The sequence below is a fragment of the Trachymyrmex cornetzi genome, unplaced genomic scaffold, assembly GCF_001594075.2.
Source record: "Trachymyrmex cornetzi isolate Tcor2-1 unplaced genomic scaffold, Tcor1.1 scaffold195, whole genome shotgun sequence".
Lineage (NCBI taxonomy): Eukaryota > Metazoa > Arthropoda > Insecta > Hymenoptera > Formicidae > Trachymyrmex > Trachymyrmex cornetzi.
The window spans coordinates 34,335-58,259 of NW_017296580.1; the positions used below are offsets into that span (position 1 = coordinate 34,335).

General features: G+C 30.5%; 2 protein-coding genes across 4 annotated transcripts in view; one reads left to right on the top strand and one right to left on the bottom strand.

The window, feature by feature from the left end:
* The window catches only part of LOC108759584 (uncharacterized), a 98,416-nt gene that overhangs the window by 17,918 nt on the left and 56,573 nt on the right, over positions 1–23,925 (top strand). The gene's annotated exons all lie outside the window — the stretch shown is intronic.
* The window catches only part of LOC108759583 (phosrestin-2), a 64,830-nt gene that overhangs the window by 14,611 nt on the left and 26,294 nt on the right, over positions 1–23,925 (bottom strand). For all 3 annotated transcript variants that reach the window (XM_018505080.1, XM_018505081.1, XM_018505079.1), the window contains 3 exons: positions 12,059–12,112; positions 8,341–8,479; positions 7,309–7,461 (listed from right to left, as the gene is read on the bottom strand). In XM_018505080.1, coding sequence (XP_018360582.1) covers positions 7,309–7,461; positions 8,341–8,479; positions 12,059–12,112 — 346 coding nt within the window. The remainder of the gene's footprint in view (positions 1–7,308; positions 7,462–8,340; positions 8,480–12,058; positions 12,113–23,925) is intronic.

The window sequence follows — 23,925 nt, forward strand, 5'->3', positions numbered from 1 at the left end:
TTGTCATAGATAATGTGACGTCTAAATAAAAAATAGAAACCATAATACATTATTTAAATCTAATTTATAAGTGTTATTATTATTATTATATTAATACATATGTAAATATTCGGAAGCAGCAGTATAAGCGGCCGCGTATATTTTAAGTCCATGTTATAAATTTAAGAGGCGATTCTTCAGATTATTTAAGGCTCCTTTAATAAAATCTTAATAAATCCTAAAATCAATAGTTTCCGAGATACAGGACATTAAAGTTTCTGAAACAAATTGAATTTTCTTATACATATATCTTAAATTACATCTGACTGAAATCCATAAAATTTGGATGAACGATCTGTCTAATGGATTTACGTAATTTAAGATATTTAGGAATGAATTTTTTTTAAACTCAACGTTCTTTATTTTGGAAATTATTAGTCTATGTAAGGCTTTGATTTGAGGCCTTAAATGATCCAGTGAAACGTTTTCTATTATAATATGAACCCAAAATGTATCCTGTACATTGTCATTACTTCAAATTATTTGTTTACTAAAATAACATATCGTGTGTAACATCATGAATGTTAATGTTAATGTGTTCTATTTATTATACACTATTAGACCACAATTATGTCGGATTTGGATAGATTATGATATATTGTTATACATTACCGCGATACACGTGCTATGTTTCTCGTAAATGTTGCAATTGAAATATTCGAGTCATGTATTAATGAATATTGTACTTGGCCATGTATTTTCCACAGTATTCGAAATTTGAGCGATCCTCTTATATCATGACCTATTTTCTCTCGTGGTATGTTCATACAACAAGTCTACAATGCATATTGATTTGACGTATCTTTTCTCAACGAGGAGTTCCGATTTTATACTGCATAGAAATATCCTCAAGTTCTTTTCCGACAGATCACGACTATTCTGTCATCATTAAAGTCATGACTTTATTATAATACTAACGGAGTTTTGTACGATGTAGTATCTTCATTATTTTATCACAGTTATGAGGGCTCCAAATTCTCTTATGGATAAAAATAACGGTTTTTATGAAATATAGAAGTAAAATATTAATTATATTTTATGTTCGTCAGTCTGAAGAATTGTTATTATTTTATTGCAGTTATTGCGGAAATGTATTTATGAGTTTTTATTATTGCTATACAATTATTACATTAATTTGTCTCTGTATCTCGCAGGGCTTAAGCAACAGAGAACAGCATTTGATGATAAAAAGAAAAAAAGAGACATCGACACGTACCGACCGTATTTTCAGGAATATTTTTTTATCACAGAACACGGCTAACTACAATTTATTCCTTTGGCTTGTCTATGTCATGCAGAGAGGAACATAGTGATGTGAACGTCGTAAAACTCGTGGCACTTTGACGTTCAGCGTAACCCGAAATTTTTTCGTTTTTCTTTGCTGAAATTCTATAACTGGCAGCATTTGTACGCATCGGTGCAATTTTATGCGCTTTTAAGTGCAATGCCACGAGGTATTTCATTCTCGATAAGCCTAACGAGATATACTTCGTTCTCGATCAGTTCGTTTTCGTTCTTTAAAATTTCATCCCGTTGATGATCTCAGTATAACGTACGAATAGCTCTTTCCATCAGATAGCTGAATATACCCGTGCATATTTTCCAATATTTCTCCTACATTTTATTCCTAATGCATCTGTCGAGGCGGCAAGGCATTTTCCATGTACGTCGCGTTTATCTTCAGATCGATCCCGGAATTGAGATCGTGCTTATTGTCGAATACTCATGTATAGGAAGAGACGAGGGCGCGATATATAATTTTCACGATAGCCTGCGAAACCTCCTATCGCGTTAGGTCGAGGTCAAGGCCACGTTACGAGAATGATTTTGTAGCGTATTCAAGGAGTTTCGCCGAGATTTCAGATTTTTCCTTGGTCACAGCGAACGCGTTTTCCGCTCTCTTTCGAGAGTCCTTAACGAAAATTCAATCGTAGCATTCTTTTTGACATTATCGATCGCCGCCTATATAATATGCAATTTTGCCATGAATTGCTTTTGTCCATAAATAACCGTAAACCTTCTTAAAGAATTTATTACGGAGTATATACGGTATATTTAGAATCGATTTTTCCTTGAGGAGAAAATATGGAGGAAAATCGTCAATATCTTTATGCAGCTTTTTGATATCGTACATTTTCACAACCTCTCTTGTAATTAAAAGTTTCTTAAACTTTATTTAAAATAAATTGAATTCCGCATTTTAAACGTTTTTGTGTGATCCATTTAACGCTACAAATGCTTCGAAGGATTTGATTGATTAATCAGAAGAAATAATTTTACTAATTGGCCAATCAAAAAATTCTTTAAAGCATTTGCAGCATGAAGTGGACTATAGTCTTTGTTGTAAACGTACAACGTGCAATATTATGAACATCGTAATGATTAACACGATCCATCGAGGCAGAGCAGTTTGTTAAATTATTTTCACCGTGCATTGAAAATTAATGTGAAAATTATACAGCAAAAGAGTATGTAAAAAAGAGATATATATTTAAAGATTTTATAATTTACAATTCGCCAGATTTTTCATATTTGCGAATTCATCTCTTTTATTGAATATTCGGATCATATTTTCACAATTTCGTATATACGCATATCGTTTTTAGCTTGTTAATTGCGCACTGTAACAAAGCGTAATAGAAATTATTTTAATATAAAATAAGATTATATAGTTTAGATCTTTTAAAGAGAATTTAATTACGTCGACGTATTTTATTAATATATTTATAATGAAATGCCACTTTATATCTATTAAAATTATAATCACTGGATTTTATTTTGACATTGATCTTGGTGCTTATACATTTGTGGCAGCAACATGCAGTTATAAAGAAATTATTTGATAAAATTGTGAGTTAATATTAATTTCTAATATTAATTTTATTGATCACATTGGCGTTGCTTGGCCTGAGGTACATTATTGTTCAGCGAAGCACAAATCTGATAGAAATCTCATCTGATTTTATAAAGGACGTTTTTTGACGTTCTTGATAAGAATTTAGAAAAAGATTTTTACCGGTTAATCCTTTTTAGTTTTGCTTGTGAAGAGAATTTTTCACATGGCCCTGACACTGATTGTGTTATGAATTCTCCAATTTTTCTACAGCTATCCTCGTTAAGATCTTCTGCAGAAGATATCCATGGAATTGATACAAACGTGACATGTTTGGGATAGATATTAATAAAAATTTACTAATGAAGACCGATCAGAGAACCTATTTCGTTCAACGTATTATTTCAATGAACTGCTGTTGAGAGATACAATGAAAGCTTTATCTATCCCTTTCATGTCGTATTAATTACTTGCAAGACGATGAGATGCTTAGTTATAATGGGGTTGGTTAATTGGAATATTTTCGTCTGGAAATGCAATTTAGATACCGATTAGAAACTCTATATTCTATAATCATGTTTTATATGGAAAAAAAGTTTTGCTGAAGTATTTGTAAATTTAGCTAGATACAAATTTAAAAATAATTTTATATATTGAACTATCAAAAAAATTATGTTGGACGTTTAAGCTGATTGTTAAAATTTCGAAATTTTTTGTAGCATTGTTCTTCATGCTTGAATTTTCTACATAATTATTTCGATGATCTCTAATAAAATTATTTTCTATGTCTATTCAAATTTTTACATACTTCTAAGTAAAATTCTTTCCATGTAGTTCTTTATATTATCGAGATTTTTTAAGACGTTAGAATTTAATACGTTAATTGCAATGAATCGTATTATCGAAGATTAACTGTAAGGATTGAAATCTCATTTGTTATATCGATAATATAACACCCCAAAAAAAAAATAATTTTAATATTAGCAGAAACCGCTAAATTTTAGAGGATTTTATTCTTATATACGGCCTCAAGAGGAATCTTCTGAAATCAAGAGAAAAATATGCTAAGCATAATATTCTTACAGTTAGAGTACTTTCGTTTTGCATCTGCAGTAAAAATCTTGCTGTTCCTAATATAATTTACTCGTAAGAGGGCACTCCGCTTTCTCAGTAAATATATTCCTCTTCATACAATAGGAAAACTGTTAGAATAATCTCCAATACATTTTTGATGAATAGTCCAGTGCATTGGAAGAGGAATACTCTTTCTGTAAAAGTTTCTGCTTAGAATATGAGGTTACCGGAAATTTCACTTTACAATTAGATTATCTTTTTTTGAGTGAAATTTTATCAATCTAATACATAAATAATTCAATCATAATAATTTAACACTATATTTATAATTTAATACGATATTATTTATTAACAGCGTTAGTTTCGATATAATTTTAATATGTATTAAGTGTAGTTTTAATTGTTTATCAGAAGAATTATTAATATTAAATAAAAGCCAAATATATTTTTCTTCTCTATAAGAATCAGTCAATATGAAAAGGAGTCAGTTTGTTTTTACAGCTGACGTTTGTGTCTTTTAGTTTTCGCTTTGTCACTTTATGCATTTTTTTTCAGTTAAATTTTGCAACGTTTGCGCGTATCGCGCTGTTGCAAGATTAGTTTAAAAGCTCAAAATTAATTTTGTTTCTCCACGTGTTACACCATTATAGAATACATTATAGACTGACTCGACGCAATTAACGATGCCTTTGTAGTCGCGGCCAAGTCAAGGTTTTATAATTACATAGCGTTTAATCTTGTTCACGGGCTGGTTATGCGTATGATTTGTGTGCCCATAAAAATGAAACGTAGCGAGAAAATAAGTGAGACAGCTTTTGAAGTTGGCAAGGTTTAATTGACGGTTTGTAAAAATAGTTTTATGTGCTCGATACGAAAACGTAATTTACGTGGTTAAACGCTCTCAATATGCCATGATATATTTGACATCGTATGTTTTAAATTACTTTTAGTATTTACCAATCGACATTTTTTCGATGTATCTATATTTGAATCAGTGTAATATCAAAGATTTAAATTTTTCATGATTTACACAATGAATAACGTATATTATCTGTTATTTGTTGTTAAGAATATAAATATAAAAATTCTGTTTTGTCACTTCACAGTGTATCAGAATATATCGAAATTAAATCAAATAGATTTTGAGACATGAAAATAATTATTTTGGGAAGTTTTCATTCGTATGATGAAGTATGATACAGGTAATAGATGTAATGAGATTTGTGTGGTTGGAAATTCATTTATCATTTTACCATCTTCATTCTTCTTGTGAGGTGCTTAGAAAGATTATCAATATATATACTAGTGTGCCAAGACATTCTCTGGTTACAACGTTCAAATGCATTACTTACAAAATGTATTACTTTGAAACTGCATGTGACGTAGCGCATCGCAAAATGCAGAGTGCTTGAAATTTTCATGATCATGTAGTGAGTTGAGTGTTTATGCTTATTTGTTGATTGGATATATTAATAGTATCCTTATATTGATATTATATATAATTATAATATCATTGGACGGTTGAACTTGTTACGGAGTTTCAAATCAGTTTCTATATACCGCGATAGGTATAGTTTAATCAAGGAAAGCATAAATTCTACTTATACTGTAACCTGAATCCTTGAAGCATATTGGACTATATTTTACGTCGTGCAGTTAAGACACGCTATGAATACATCTGTGCTCGTAATGATGATGCGAGTTTCAACATGCGTATGTATGAATAGCGGATACTAAAATCGTACGAAAATTGCCATAACTGAGCTGATTCGTAAATTAATTTTTTTTTTAATTATCGCTAGCATTGGCTTGTTTGCGTTTTTAATGAGATTTTTCAATATAATACTTTGCAAAGTAAATATTAACGAATTAAAAAAAAGATTGTTATATTTTAGGTATAATATTTAACGATAATATGAAAATATGAGCCGGTGTGAAGTTGGCACCCCATTTTGAAAATATCGATATTTTATACGCAGTTCCGTTTGCATCCACAATAGTTCTACAGTTCCTGTTAAGTTTTAACAATAATTCCGCTGATTTAGCTAAAAAAAAATTTTATAAATGGGGTGCCAACTTCACGTGGCACCCCAAGTATCGTAAAAATTAATTTTTATCACGAAATTCTAAAGTTCTCGAAGAGTTCTACAGTTCTTGATAGGTTTCAGCGACAGTTCCGGCCTCTAAGTATTTTTAAACAATTTTTTAAAGTGAGAACCAGCACCCCACCGCAAAAGTAAAGTACCGCGTAACGGTCAGTTCTCGCCGACTTTTTGCTATTTTACTACAGTTCTACAATAGTTCTAACGCTTTTTGTAGGTTTTGCACAGAGTTCTGGCCTCTACGTATTTTTAAACAATTTTTTAATGTCAGAGCCAGCATCCCACTACAAAGGTAAAGTACTACGTAACAGTTCCCGCCGACTTTTTGCTATTTTCCTACAGTTCTACAATAGTTCTAACGCTTTCTGTAGGTTTTGCACAGAGTTCTGGCCTCTACGTATTTTTAAACAATTTTTTAATGTCAGTATAATTTTCTGTATAATAAATAAAAAAAAATTTTTTTTTTTAGCTAAATCAGCGGATCTATTGTTAAAACTTAGCAGGAACTGTAGAACTGTGTAGAATTGTGGGTGCAAACGGAACTGTGTATAAAATATCAATTTTTTCAAAATGGGGTGCCAACTTCACACCGGCAAAATATGATTCGTCCAGATCAAAAGTGGTCAACCTTTTTGGATCAATCTTTTTTTGCGTACTATTATGGAAGTTTTAAATTTTTGGTGTGCTACTCTGCTACAGATTTAATTTTTATAGGACGAGAAAATTATAGTGGCTCTGAAATAATGTCATATTTTGAGGTAAAGTATACAATGAAGTAATGAATTATAACAAATCTTATAGCGAGAAAAGCTATTAGATTTAAAAAATAGACTCCGTTTTTTAAAGGTTAAATAAACAAGACCGTATATAATCTTAGTTACTTTCTTCTTTTACATTAAAAGCAAAAAGATTTCTTTTGTTTAACAAATTTTACTGTTCTGTTTTACATTTATTTTAAAGTAAATTATAATTTAGCTAAAAAATAAAACGAACGTAGCCAGAGAACGCAAGGATAAAAATAGATTTTAATGGAATACGATTGCTATTTTATTGTAATATTTTTGGTTTTCTAAATTTTTGACAACGCGTACTTCTTTAAGCATGCCACTGAAAATGCCTTCGCGTGCCGCGGGTTGGCCATCCATGTTCTATGTGGATATCGTAATTTTATTGATATTAATAGTCTATTTATTATACTTATTTGCATCTATTTTTTATCACATCTCTATTTATATCTATGTTATTATTTTGCATACAAACCTGAAGTGGGCTCTTAATCTCCAGATGATGAGCTCCTACATAAAATGGGTACAGCTGAGCCAGACACATCATTGCTTCATTACAAAACTTTAAGCCCATTACTTCTTCGTCTTCTCTTCCGTAACGAAAAGTCAGCGTCACCTGACCGAATACCTATAAAAATAATAATTCAGTTTTTATTAGGATATGTACATAATCCTGATTAATTTACAAGCAAAATTATTCCATTCTATATAAAAATTCTTCTGTTACACTCTCTATCGGAGATTTTAATTATTACAAGACAAATTTTATTAATGTTAAAACGTTATTGTGTATATATTAGGTGTTAATTCCTGCCGTTTTTCGTCTCCAAAATTGATTTGTTTCGAAGGGAAATACCTTAATCAAAGTATTATTAATAAAGTATTATTAATTAGTAATAAAGTAGAAAATGGAGGAAATTACTTTGATTGAGGTATTCATTCATCTTCCCTTCGAAACAAATCAATTTTGGAGACGAAAAACGGCAGGAATTAAGTTCAACACCTAATAACAGAAATTTGAACGTATAAAAATATTCCAAAAAATATATTATCTCATAGAAAATGAATAAGAAAGGTTCTTCACAATTAATCTTCAAATCTTTGTAAAGATTTAACAACAAATATAATTTAGCTCGTATTTCTTTTTCTTTTCCTATATTCTGAGAATTGGAATCTGTTCTCAGTTCAACTTTAATTATTTCCGATCAAATGATACGTCATAGAGAAAAATTTTTCAGTAGATTTAACACTGTAACTAATAATAACCAAGATTCTTTATGAATTTGAAAATCTTATTTCATTTACTGAACTTGATGTTTCAAGATTTGATAATGTCAGTTTGAGTAATCTTTTTATAAATATATATATTGACGTTATAAACGTTTTGAAAACAGTTCGTAAAAAATGTACCAAACTTACATTTTATACGTGACTGTGTCGGTAAACATTCTAACAGTTTCAAGAAAAATAGCATTTCATAAAAATAAATATTTGTAATTTATCTTACCTTCTTATCACGCACATAGTCGGGATCAACCAAAAGAACACCTAGGAGTTTGTTGTCGTTCTTGGCTTCGCTGACGATAATATCTCTGCTAGTTAAGTAAAGTGTCAACTTATTATTCGGCGAGGATTTCTTGTATACTCTGAAAGTTATAAAATATTCTATGTCAGAAAAATATATATTTCAACGATATACGTATTAATATTTATGTAATTTCGATTCATATTATGAAAAATTAGAAAGGTTCACTGCTGCGATGTATAAAATTTATATTGTGGTGGTGTATAAATGTAAATTTATTCATTGGACTTTTATAGTTTAAACATATAAAAAGACACCAATGTTTTTTTTACATCTAAACAATTTTTGATGAGTCGTAGGAAAATGCAACTGAAAAGCGCGAACGTTCTTTTGATGAAACAAATGTAAATCAAAACAATTGAGGACATTTCTGTCTGATAAAACAACGGAATATAAAATTTTCGAGGCATGGACTATGTGTTTTAAACTTAAACCTTAGAAACATCACAGAGTGTAATGGCTTTCTTTTATACAATTTTTGGGAAACACGATGATTTTAAATAACTTTTTTCCATACATTTTAGATTTTAAGAGCCATTTAAATTGCGCCCTAAAAGATTGTTTAAAGAGAAATCATTATGGTGGTGTTTTGTTTTAAGTTTAAGGAATCGGTTAGTGGGAAGTCACTATAATGGCGCGTAGCGGATGCCAGAGGGTTAAACAGTTTACTCACACTGTACAGTTTTTGTGAAAGATAACGATCTAAAGTAGGTGTATAATAGACAAGAAGGCTAACGCGATATTCTTCACAATAGGCGATCCCTTAATTTATCGAAGAGAGAGCTTTCAGCGGAGATTCATTATATTTTACTCTGTTGTCTCAGCATTGAGTCTTTGCACCTGTCCGAGACAATTTATCGGTTAATTTATCTTACGGCGAAGTCGCTTCTGGTTCACAGCAGTTACTAGCTACTACAATACGGATTGATATAGATTCGATCCGCTTATTCCATTTATCATTTATCAAGCGAGTTATAAATTTTACCGGGATTTTGCTTGCTCGCCTGACTGCATGCTGTTCGATAGCAATTGCATTCATTTGTTATAATCGCACATCGTCAAACGCGTAATGCGTTTGCGTACGTTGAGTAAATATGCTTATTTAAACGCGATTGACTACTACTACTATATCAAGATACGTGCGTATGATTCTGTCATCTTTTTCACGAGGTAATGTAACAAAGCGTACACATGCACGGTTATCGGTCCCTTTATTATTTAATACGCGACAGCAATTAACAATGCTTTACTGATCATCGGCCAATTTATTCGAATAATTATAATCATTCAAAAGCAACAAGTAATTAAAATCGTGTTCGTGGGAATTATTCGTCTGCATTTGTTTCGTATAATAAGGGTCACCCACTGCAATATTTAACTTTTGTGTTAATTAATAATGACGAATTGAATAATGATTATTTGGGGGCATTCCTGTTAATTGATAATAGTTAACTAAAAGTCTTAACTCAAATACCCTGACGTTCCCACGTTTGTGCCAATCCTACATGTTCGAGAACGGTAACTTATAAGACCATGATCTCTTAATTGAATTTCTGCCACATTGTCGTGTGTGTGTGTGCATATCATGTTTGATATTTGTAAAGCAAATTATAGTTATTAATTATTAATTAGATTGAAAAATTTTCAGTTTTTAATTAGTTCATTGTCAATTTTTCTTGATACATACAATTGGAAAGAATTAAATTAAAAAAATTTAATTTAATTTTAACTCCAAATAAAAATTTACGCTTAAAGTTGATATAATTTTTGACATAGGCGATATTGACAGAAATATACTGAGTGCAAAATGTACTAAATTTTAATAAATAATTGTTTGATTAATACCAATATAATATTTACGGAAAATAAATATTTGCTAAATAAAAAATAATAGTTAAATCGAATGAATGATTTTTGTATCAAATAAACATATATTTACATTTAGTAACTGTTACTATTCAAAGAAATATTTATTAGAATTTAATACATTTTTCTCTCAATGTAGGGAGATTAATATCAGCGATCGATATTTTATGTATGGTTGCATATGCGATCAATATCTTTTATCGTGCACGTATGCGCTACTAAATTTCTTTCTACACTAAGAGAAAAATGTACGAAGTACTGCGAAACAAATATTACGACGTTTTCTTCGATATTTAGTTATGAAAAAATTTGATTGTGATGACGAAATATACATTTCTGTGAAATATACCATACATATGTCATTAATTGTAAAAAAAATAAAACAGATGGCTTATTTGCTAGGAATAAAATTTTATTTCACTGTATTTAAATAAAGATTTATTTCAGTGAAATAAATATATTTCTCACAAATAAATTTTAAAATATCTTTTTTTCAGTATAACGAAGCGAGATGTTAATTAATGCAAATATACTTAGAATACCCTTCATGATATTGATAATACTTTTTAATTAAACTCAATAACAGAGTTTACTGTACTATAGTGATCTCGGAAATCTTATTTTTAAATTAAACGCGAAGTCTGAAACCACTGTGCGTATTAATCAAACTTTACCGTATTGTGGTTGCAGGTATACTTATCGTAGAAGTGTTTGAAAGATGCTGTTACGGCGCGTTAAAGCAGAATTTACGACGAACTAACTGCATATCACAAAGATTCTATTAAATATTTTCAGTTGGAATTCTTTTCGATGTTCTTTTCTTGCATCAGCGTAGAATTGTTTCCCGTTAATATTATTTAATAAATAATAAACGATAGTAGAATTTACGTTATTTTTATATATAATAAAAAAATCATAAATTATATTAAATATTGTTATACTCTTCAAACTAAAAAAAAATTTTTATTAAAATTAATATAAATTTAAAGTTTAATTAAATATATTTAATTTAAAAAAATGTAAACGGTTTATAGGTTTGACTCTGTGTCATTGCATTGTCAATAATAAGACTGAAAATATATCTAACAGCTCCGAATGAAAAAAAGGATTTTTATTTTATCGCATTTGAAATTACTTTTTATATGTGTTTCGACAGTGACATACAGCTGAAAAACAGAAACACACTTCAAAGCAAAATAAAATACAAACGTGTAAGAGTGTGATCGAATAGTTAAATAATACAAGTACCTACTTTAAAAGCGTGATAAAATGTAATATACATCATATGTATATACACATATGTAATATGTGTAATAATTCTAATCACGTCATATAACGCGATAAGTGCATTTTGACTTGCATTTAATTTTTTTTGTTAGAGTTACATTAATAATATTCTGCAAATTATAAATTATTAATTATCGAGTATTTATATTATCACAATGAATTTTTTAGATACTATGTTGAATTTTGATAGTTTCTCCTTCATTATTTACAATCAATATCTGAGAAATTTTTGTCACGATTTTATTTTACTAAATTCGTGATGAAATTCATTTAATTAAAAGATTTATATTTTTTTATCCTATTTAGAAACAAAGGAAATTATATGAAAGATGTGTATAGCTAATATGATATATTATAACATGTAATAATATTTTTTGATACTTTATATAGTTTTTCATTATAAGTAAAAAATAAGGTATAACGTAAAAAAAATTACGGTAAAAAAATTTTAATAATTACGCTTGTATTCTAATAACATGTATATTACCTTTGACTACTGAATACGGCATCCGATATGTAATCCGGATTCGTATCGATTTTTCTGAAACAGAGAAAACGAGAGATGTTACTTATCGAAAGACTATATATTTATTTCTGAGCAAATGTATATAATACTATAAAATTGCAATATTTTTTGATATCACGGAAAAGTCATATAAATATTTAATGTACGCAATATGGTTTATTTATCGTCGTAACATCGTTGGCATTGACATCGAGATTATAGAGAAGCAATCTCAATTGTTGACATTTCACTTGCCAACAGTGGTATCGTGCCGGTTTGTTTATTCCTCCCACGTTTCTCGGTTGTTAGAACTTCAAAAAGTGCGGTTTGTGCCACGGCAATCTACCACTACGTAAACTACATCACGTTTTTTTACAAGAGGATATCTATATTTATGTTTGGATTTGTATTTGCCATTAGCACAGACAGAAAGCAATTTATCTTGAATACTTTAAATTCATTGAAGAAACATTTTATGTAACACTTCAAGTCACGTAAGAAAGAAACGTTATCTTCTAAATCAGAAAAAATATTTTTGTTTTCCAAGTTTTTTTTTCAGAGTTTGATACATAATTTTATATACACTTTTTCTGTATAAGAATTTCCGATACTACTTCGAAAAGTCTAAACCAGCTTTATATAATTTCAATCTAGGAGTTGACCTTTTAATTATATTTTCACGTGGAAAAAAATCTGTGTGAGAGAATCGTTGAAAATCATTGTGAAATTGTTCTAACGAGGCAATGCATACGTGATTTTAATTAATAAGTTAAAACGTGCGGTTTATACCGTGTAAACGAGTTATATGTGGATTTGTAATTTGTCATCGTTTTAATTGTAGGTTGCTATGACAGTTTTACGTTGTATAAGATAGTTGGTTTTGTGCCACTTTGCAGGAAAACGAAACAAACATGTTCAGATTTACGTGTCAGGCGTGGAGAATTTACTCTCGACTAAGCTTTTATATTTATAGCTTACGCTCTTCGTGATACCGGTAAAAAATATTTTCCAAGCCCAGTAAAAAAATTCAGTCAGTCAGATATTAGAAACGATTTCAAGAATACCAATTCCTTATCAAAGCCACAATCAATTCTGGTTAATTGAAATTAAAAAAATTTCTTTTACAGAATTATTTTCATTTATTAAATAACATTTTTTGTGACATATATATATATATAATGTATATATATATATATATGTATACATATATATGTATAATAAATTTTAATATTTTGTATAATATAATTTTATAAAAACATTTAGTCACGATTAATTAGATTTTACATTAATATTAATTTAAAGTTTAATCGCTGAGATACTTTAAATAAAAAATTAGATATAGAAAAAGAAATCTATGATAAATCAAAATGTTTTCGTATTATAACGTACTAGAATTAAAATAGTCGTTTGTTAATAATAGAGCTCCTTTTCATCAAAATGCTGGAAGCAATATCATCTGTTGATAGCCTTAGACGGTCTTAGATAATTTTGATCGTGTCGCAATTAAGTAGATCGCGGGGCGTGACGCTGATACTTCTCCGTGATTGTAATTTATCGCAGCGATAATTGCATTACAGAGAATTGTATAAGATGCCCTATACATATTATCCGACCTTGAGAATGATAGATTGCCTGTCAGCTGAATTTGTAACATTCTTCGTTGTATTTTGTACTGCTTTGCACGACTCGCTATCCCTTACTATCTTTAATAGGCATGTGCTAAAATTGGTGTCGTAATTGGACGCTACAAAAATTTCACTTTTTTAATAAAATCAAATTAAATTCCGTTTTTTTTCGCTTTATCTGCTAGTATATAGTAAAAAAGGGTTTTATATTAAAATCTTAAAACCAATTTTTGTAAAAATTTTTTATTGAATTTTTAATATATTCAAATTTAACATAGTTTGATTATGTATATTATTTGAATATGTTATGTAAAATTGAGATTCAATATTTTTAAATTGTTTTATGAACAATTGATTTATGAACAAATAACATTTAAGTTGTGAGCTGATGTAAAAAATGTAAGGGAAATAATATAAAAATAAGTGATTTTAAAACATAAATTCTAAAATAAGTGAAGAATAAAATATGTAGTTTAACATATTGTGTTAATTTTATTGAAAAAATAATTGTTCCCAAACTGTGTCAAAGTATTATATTTTTTATATTTTTTGTATTACTTTTTTACATGACATTTGTATTACTTTCTAACATATTCATTTTGTGATAAAAATGAACACCATTTCGGACATATTTTCCAGTTGTATACGCTCAAATGTTGCCCCCCAAACCTAATTAATTACAATAATTATCTATAAACGTATTAGCGTATAACATAGTTATTTTACAACAATTTATTGTTTTTTATTATAGTTAATTGTAGTTAGAATATTGTATATATTTGATTATATTTTGAGAGAGAATAGCTGAAAAAAATTAAAATACTAGAAATTTCATAACATTATCAAGAATATTGTATATATTTGTGATTATATTTTGAGAGAGAATAGCTGAAAAAAATTAAAATACTAGAAATTTCATAACATTATCTTTTTATTTAAATCTAGCATTGCAAGCCGTATGTGTTCACACACACACACATACGCGCGCGCGCGCACGCACGCACATATAGACATACCTTTTCATTAACCCAATTAGAAATGCGTTAAAAAACATTTTTTCGATAAAATGTGAGTTTCTTACAATAATATTGCTAATATGAGATATACTAAAATCATTTACGATTTTGCAAAATTTAATTCTAGCTTTGATGTTCTGAAACGTGAAGAGATTACTGACAGAGTGAATAAATTACCGTACTAATCTCTTACATATGGCTAATATTACTGTGAGAGTAATAGTATTAGTACGTTAACTTATTCTCTCTGTAATCTCTCACGCTTCAGAATATCGAAGTCAGAATTCAACTTTGTAAAATTGTAACTGATTTTGATATATCTCATTTTATGTCCGTGTTATGCAAATGTTCGATTGGCCCCGAATAGCACAACGACGCATAAAACAGCAGTATGCAATGGAAAATACCGGTTGAAATGCGCATATCGCGAACAATAAACAGAAAAAGCTTTGCGTTAAGATCGCATAAATCGTCGACATATAAACATTTAAAATGGTATACGTTGCAATCCGACACGGAAATGCATTTTCAGTTATATTTTACCGGTGGATGCTGCGGATTAATTGCGAAAAATTCAAATGTTCGATCTTTTTCACGTAAAATAATAAAATACAAATGGTAGAGATTTCGATAGTTGTTTAGTTTTAAACAAAGCCAACAAATCTTGATTCTATCAGTATATTGCAAAATGTATATTTAAAGTACATCGGTGTTTTGTCGGATTTATAAGATCTATTCTGGAATAAAAAAACGGTTCCTTAACCAAAGAGGTTGTATTCATAGAGTAGGGGAGCCATAAGGGCCCCTGTAAGTGGGAAATGTTAGACACAGGAAAGAGAAAGAATATGGGATGGCCATCTTTATTTTTGTCTGATGTTGCGCGCGCATCGAACTTTGAAAGCTGAGTGGGGAGGCATCGAAGAGGGGAAGTTTTGTCTCTGACATATATAGAGTGCGTTCAGGGAGTGATGGGCTGTGTGAGAATAAAGTAACACATGCGCACTAAGCAAACGCTATGGCTGCTCAATAATGTATGTATCTTGGTAAGATCTGAGGTATCGTTAGGTCCCTAGCAAGGAAGGAAATATGAAGGAAGTAACAAAGAGAAGAAAGTTCCTTTAAACAAATAGAATAAATAATTAATACAAATAATAATAAAGAAATGTATTTGTTTGTTATTTTTTACGTCTGCAGCTGATTTATTACGTGAACTTACTCCAATACGCTTGTTAGAGTTAGTAGGAACTATGGTACGATCATGTTAAAGCATTTTGGAGCATGCGACGCGAGCAAACGTTATATTTGATATTCAGATTGGAGTAAGTAGAAGCTATGGTCGGAGCATGTTGGAACATGTTCAGACATATTGGAGCATACGACGCGAACAAACTTATATTATCATAATTTTCTATTGCGCACTTGTTTATTTTTGCTTTTTGTTACATAAGGCTGGGTCTACAACCTCGCTTTAAGAAGCCCTAAGCCGTAAAGCCTTAAGAAATTAACTAATCACAGTTACATATGAGAAAAATAATCGACTGTAGTTGGTTAATTTCCTACGGCTTTACGGCTTACGGCCTCTTAAAGCAAGATTGTGGACCTAGCCTAATGATTACCTACCTCTCGCAAAAAATACACGAAAATTCGTAAAGACTTAGAGCCCTTTACAGGGCACGGCCGGCACGGGCACCTAATGGCTAACGGTTTCAGATACGTCTGTGAAAGCTGCCGACACGTGACTGTGACGTCAGCTTACGCATGCGCATAAACATTCCCATGTGAGAATAATTCCCACACAGCCCATCACTGTTAGGGAGCTCAGCGTTCGTGTGCTCCATGAACAGCGATAGTGTAGTGAATACTGAAGTGAACATTGTTAGCTGATACTTCGAAATTAATGATCACAATAGTATTCATTACACTTAGCTTTTAAAATGGATTACGTGGAAATGAAATTGCGTGATGAAGTTACAGGAAAGTTATATGTTAAAATTTTGAGTCCAACGGATTTCATTAAAGCAAAAAAGGTAATTATTCAATTTAATTACCGCACCTCAAAAATCAATAAAATTAGGCTTATTCGACGCGTTTTTGCATGAAACGAAAGAATCTGGCAAAAAAGTGTCGCTCTGCCCTGTGAGCCGAGATATTAAGCGTTAAAGTTGATGACTATTGAGGTTAGGAAATCTATTACTGTCGCGAAATACTGCAATGCAAGCATGCATTGCGGTTGCCTTTTTCATGCTCTGTGACAATTCACTACTTTAAAAACAACAATTCACTGCTTTGAAAACAATTCATTGTTTTAAAAACAACAATTCACTACTTTAAAAGCAATTCACTACTTTGAAAATAATTCACTGCTTTAAAAACAATTCACTGCTTTAAAAACAATTCACTGCTTTAAAAACAATTCACTGCTTTAAAAACAACAATTCACTGCTTTAAAAATACAAATTTACTGCTAATGCAAAGAATTTGTGTGTTTAAAATAGTGTATTGTTGTTTTTAAGGCAGTTATGGCTGTTCTACAATGTGCTTTTTTTCCTGTTTCTTGCTGTTTGTCTCTTGCCTTCTTGATCAAAAAAGCAAGAGACAAACAGCAAGAAACAGGAAACAAAAAGCACATTGTAGAACAGCCATAAATTGTTTTTAAGTGAATTGTTTTTACAGCAGTGAATTGTTTTTAAAATAGTGAATTGTTTTTAAAGCAGTGGATTGTTTTTAAAGCAGTGAATTGTTTTTAAAGTAGTGAATTGTCACAGAGCATGAAAAAGTAACCGCCAATGCATGCTTGCATCGCAGTATTTCGCGACAGTGACAAATTTCCTAATCTCAATAGTCGTCAACTTTAACGCTTAATATCTCGGCTCACAAGGCAGAGCGACACTTTTTTTTACCAGATTCTTTCGTTTCATGCAAGAACGCGTCGAATAAGCCTAATTTTATTGATTTTTGAGGTGCGGTAACTAAACTGAATAATTACCGCAAAAAATTACAAGGTTATGGTTGTCCAATATCTTGTAATTAGTTTATCTAAAAAATCAATAAAATTAGGCTAGTTCAACGCGTTTTTACATAAAACGAAAGAATCTAGCAGAATCTAAAGAATCTTGCTCTTGCTCCATTTTGCCTTGTGCGATATGGTTAGGGCAAACACTACACTATTACTGTTCACAGAGCTTGTATTCGTTAGCGCTATCTTGACTTCGTGAACAGAGATGGTAGCGTTAGCGTTGGTAGTGCAGTAGTGACCTCCCTGAACGCACCCAAAGAGGTACTTTTACGCATATTGTTCTCTTTAATCTCCCCACCTAACAGTGAAAATCAACAGCGCAGGCTCTATGTACATAGACTCTATGTAAAACCACAGAACATATACAAAGAGAAGCGCAAGCTCTGTGTTGTGATGGAAACGGAGAATAATCGTTACGCCTCAAGTCTGGCAGAGAACTAATATCCTATATATGTGTAGATTTGAAGCATGGACGCAATAAACCTACACTGAACCAAAAATGTACGTAAATACAATAAAAGTATTCATTGGTATTAATAAAAAATTCATTAAAATTGGTCCAATGAACAATTTTATTCCTATAATGATTTAGGTTTTATAAAATGATCAATTTGAGTTATTAAACTATTAAGAATTCATTGTGACAATGAATATATACATTAAAATAGTCTGCCATGGATTTATTATAATAACCAAAAACTTTATTCATTCAATGAATAATATCATTAAATCATGCATTAAACTTTATTGTTATTAATGCGTTTATTGAGCTAATGTACAGACTTTATTAACTAATAAAAAAATGCGTTAATATAATGAATGTATTTTATCACTTTTACAAAATTTTATAATAGACATTTAATAAATGAATTTATTAAGTATATGAACATATTTGTTGGAAGAATGAACTTTTTCATTGATTTAATTAAATGTTATATAAAAAGTATGATATATTCAAGTACAGCATATTAATAAACAGTGATTTGTTATATTAATAAATCCAGTTATTAGCTAACAAAAAATACTCAATAAAATATTCATATCTATTAAAAGTTCATTATATCAATGAATTTAAAGTCAGTATATAAAGTCATTGATATTATGAATAACATTTTTTTCAGTGTACACATTCCCACTTCCCAGGTAGAGAGAGAGAGAGAGAGAGAGAGAGAGAGAGAGAGAGAGAGAGAGAAAGAGAACATTTGCAGTAATTTTAACGTTAAAAGGACATTAAAGACATCATTTTGATATCAGAACGACGACAAATAACGATAGTTCTTCTCTGAGGACGACTTAATCAACGATTAACTCAATCAGCAGTGTAGTCAACAGCAAGACTGTATATCGTTCTTAACCTCATCTCTTCGTGATATACTTCTATCTCTGCGTTCTTATACTTAACTGTGATAAAAGTAATGAAAATCTCCTATCTATAATAGTAATTCTGCTGATTGAGTTAATCGTCGATTAAGTTAATCGGCGTTGATAACAGTCGTCCTGAGTGTTCGTCGTACGTTGATAGCAGTTGACGGCGTTATGGAAGCACAATAGAACAATGGCTGGTTGCTTTGGCGCGTTGTGGTGTAAGGTTCGTAATCGATCGGCCATTATCGCCACACTTCGGATTCAGTTCCGAGCCGCGCAAGCGCAAACGCAAATTTTATCCCCGTACTCGTCTGGCACGTCCGCCATGTCTGTTTCTCCTTTCCCGATCCCGCTTTCACCCTTGGGCTGCGTTCACGAATTATGCCTAGATAACTCTAGGGTGCATTTTTGCTATAATATACGTAACGTAATCTGTAGCTTAGAGTTATCTGGGTGTAATTCCTGAACGCAGCCCTGTGTGTAAAACTCGAAATGCACAAAAGATCGCGTTGAGGACAAAGAGGTTATATCCATAGAGTAGGGGAGCCAGCTAAGAATGCATAGGCGATTAGAAAGAGACCGAAAACGAGATGGCCATCAGCATCCTTATTTAATCACGCCTGCGCTGTTGATTTTCATTGTTAGGTGGGGAGATTAAAGAGAGCAATATTCGTGAAAGTATCTCTTTGGGTTCAGGGAGGTCACTACCGCACTACCAACGCTAACGCTACCATCTCTGTTCACGGAGTCAAGATAGCGCTAGCGAATACAAGCTCTGTGTAATGAGTAATAATGCGTCTATGTTATAGACGCATTATTACTTATTAGTGATGCATTCGAGCGAGACGAGACGAGAAAATACCGATACCGAGATTTGGGCTCGACAAAAACAAATGATTGATACGATTTTCTCGTCTCGATGCGTCTCAATATTCTCGCTTCTTGAGATTATCGAATTTTATCGCGAAACATTCAAGAATATCGACTATCTCGTTTCATTTATATTTGAAATATTTATATAGGTAATCAGATAACACATAGGTAATGTTTATTTCTTATTCCGATATTTCTCCGATTCTTTCGAGACGAGACGAGACGAGACGAGACAAAAAAAATAAATGATACATGATAATCTCGGAAATTATTTTTAATGATATGAGAAATTCTGAGACGATATTCCGAGATTCTCGTATTGAAATGCATCACTATTATTTATCCATTTTCTTAAATTATAATTGATATATATATAGTTATAATAATAATATTATAATAATTACAATGATAGTATTATAATAATTAGATTTATTACAGTTTTTTGTATTGCTATGAAAGAAGATATTTTGTATTACTGATGATCGTATATTATTACAAGTATTATAAAAATATGTTTTATAGTAATAAATGAATATATTTTTTACTGAAAGCGAAGCAATATATTAATCTAGACTACGTCTGTAAATGTATAACATGTATACCGTATCATATCCGAGTGCATTGCAAGTGCATAATCAAGTTACCACAGTTTCAACTTTATCAATCATGGTTTTCGAATTGAATGTGACCACGACAATCGTTCTACGTGTTCGAATTTCAGGGTGCATCGATACGTTAATGTTGGTCGTTTTACACTGCGGTACCCATTATTGGGCGTCGTTTTACGGACTGCACAGCTTGATACAGCTATGCTGTTCTCGCGGCCCAGGTGCAGGCAAACGGAAACGACTGTCGCGCAATACGCTATTGCGAGAGTTTGAAATCTAAAGCGGAGCGGATGGAATAAAACTTTTTTTTGTCGTTGATGAAAGCGTGCTTGCGATGCACAGCCAGTACGACCGTGCCAAAAGGGACTGAATATATGAATGACGCGATGTTTGAGAAGAAACATGACTTTATAAGCGCATGCTAAAATGAAACATTACTTTCAATTGAAATTCAAGTACTTTTTATAACAATTCAAATTATTAATAAATTACCAGTAAATTTCTACGAAGTATGACATACCTATTCCTAATGATAAACAATTTGAATAGATATTTTATGTCTTTATTCTCTTTGCCATTACACAAAATACATATTGTACGTATGTTTATTATCAAAGACGATTACCATTTAAACCACATCAATGCACTTATTCGTGGTGTCAATGTTACTCGATTGTGCCTTGTCAAAAATATCACCGAAAAAATTGTATTCTTAATTTAAGAATATCCCACTTACGTATAGTATGTTTTCCTCTAAAATAAGCGCTGAGACGATCCTCTTAATTTAAGAGACAATGTATATGCAAATGCGAAATGGATAGTTAAAGAGATTAAAGTTTAATATTTTCGTGGTGATACCACGATTTGAATCGCGGTTGACATTCCAGAAACGAGAAATAAATCCCATGAGCAAAAAGCTACGTTTCCCTACAGGCCTGATAAATATAGCTAATATTCTTATCACATGCATGTGATATTTTGTTGGTGTTTGGTTGACTTCCGTAAATTACGGTTTTTATTTCAGTGACAGCATGTAATACGGCGGAACAAGCAAAGCTACCATTGTATAGCACAGACGTTCTTGTTTAAATGTTCTTGTTGGTTGTAACCTGGCGAAGTTGTTGCGAATGCAAAGCTTCAGAGAGTCATTTATTTTGTTATTATAATGAAACGGTCTCTGGTTATCGTACCGAGAAAATAATTTTCTTTAATCGAGAAAATAATTTTCCTTTGTCACGAATTTTCATCTCATGGATTTTCAGTTAATATGAAATTTTGTAAATTACTTAATAACAGAAAATATAGATATATTTGAACTTACTTTTGTTAAAATAATTATTATATCGGAACGAATAACGTTCATTTACGATGATTATCTTTTGAAGAATCTCGATGTAATTAATTCTAGCTTTTTCTTGAAAAGATTTCTACAGTTTTGAGAAAAGTTATTAAAATAAAATAATAAAAAATGAAAATTAATATCTACAGCAATTTTAATGACAAATTAAAAGTTACGACAATTATAGGATATAGAAATTTTCTAAGTTATAATTTTAAATTAAGCTAAAATTAAGTTATTATATTACAATTTTTTTTGCAGCTCGGACGTTTTTTTCAATAGCAGTTCTAGAGTTCCTCCGAAAAATGTCATGATCAATCTTGATTTAAAAAAAAAGAGAAAGTTATTTTCTTATAGTAAAACATAAAGTTAACATATTGTTATTATCTCATATTTTCGGAACTTTATTTTTTAATCAGCGAAATTCTCCCTGGAACATATTAGAAACTTTAAAACTCTTTATGGACAAATGAAAATTTTAGTTATTTACAACTTGGTTGACTGCATCGGAATTCTAAAAATTCTGGACTGATAACTTCATAAACGTAGATGTCCATGCACTGTCAATCGGAATTCATTGTTCCACGTTCAAATGACGTGCAATCGTAACGCGAATCGATGAACGCACCACATTGAACCATGGTGCATGCAACAATGTTCCCAGTAAATGAATCGGGCAGTGATGCGCGTTATGATTCAATATCATCGAGAGACTTGTATTGGTATCTTGATACCCGTTACGTACAAGCTCTATTGCAATATTATTTGCTCGGTTCGTATGATTGTCCTGTGCCATTTGTACTTTATGCGATTACGATGTCATATTGCAGGTTTCTCAACGATTTGATTCAGCTCAGAGTAATAAAGAGTGTGCATTCTCTACTGACAATAAGTCCGATTCACATATACTAATATATAATAAACAAGTCAGGTAATAAAAATGTAATTGAAAGTATTCAATAAATTCCTTTGCAATGCGTATTTCGTAGCGAATAATAAACGGATAATAAACGCAATATATTATTTTATATTATTTAAGGCATGTTAAAAAAATGGGTGCAGAATATTTATTTAATTGTAAATACACTAAGAGAAAATTGTTTGATATAAATTATAATAAATTATAATTTATTATAAAATAATATGGTAAAATAATTATAGTTGGGAATTTAATTTTTATATTTATACAGCTCTATCAGTTATAAAAAAAATTGTACTATAAATCATAATAATTTTAAATATTAATGTAGTAAAATATCAAAATATGGATGACAAATGAAATAAAAATTTTTATATAGTGCAATCATGATTATAGTGAATATAATTATTTTTGTAACATTTGCTTACTATTTACACTGTAATAGCAACTAAAATATGTGTAAAAGAAAAAATACAGAAACAATCACTTTTATTTTGACACAATAATTATTAAAAATTTTTTCAAACTGTATAGATGTATTTTATATAATGTAATATTGAAGTAGCTATAATTTGTATAATTAAAACAATTATAAATATAAAACAATTACAAAAACAGTTCGAAATTATTATAAATTATAGTTAAATTGCAATTTTTTTCTCAGTATATTTTTTCTCGTTAAATTGAAATTTATATAGTAGCATGTAAACGTAAGTTGTGATTGACTTTAATTTGCATTTCGTTTCGCAATACATTCATCGCAAAATTAACGTACTGCGAAATCATTTTGAACTAAAATTAATTACAAAAACGCAATATAAATGTTTAAGGCATTATGATCATATGTGAATCATTCTGATCACGTGTAATTTTTATTATAAGCCACATTACATGTCATTCTCAATCGGCTTTGGTCCTATCAAGTTTAAATCTCTTCAGTCTTATTAAAGCTTTCTCTCCTTAACAGTAAGGTATTTTGTAGAAAAAATTAGAAGGTCACTCGTTAGTTTTTATTCCATTTAATCCTATGCAATCATTAAATCCTTTTTATATTACGTTTAAAGTAGCTTAAAAGAGCTCTCAGTGAC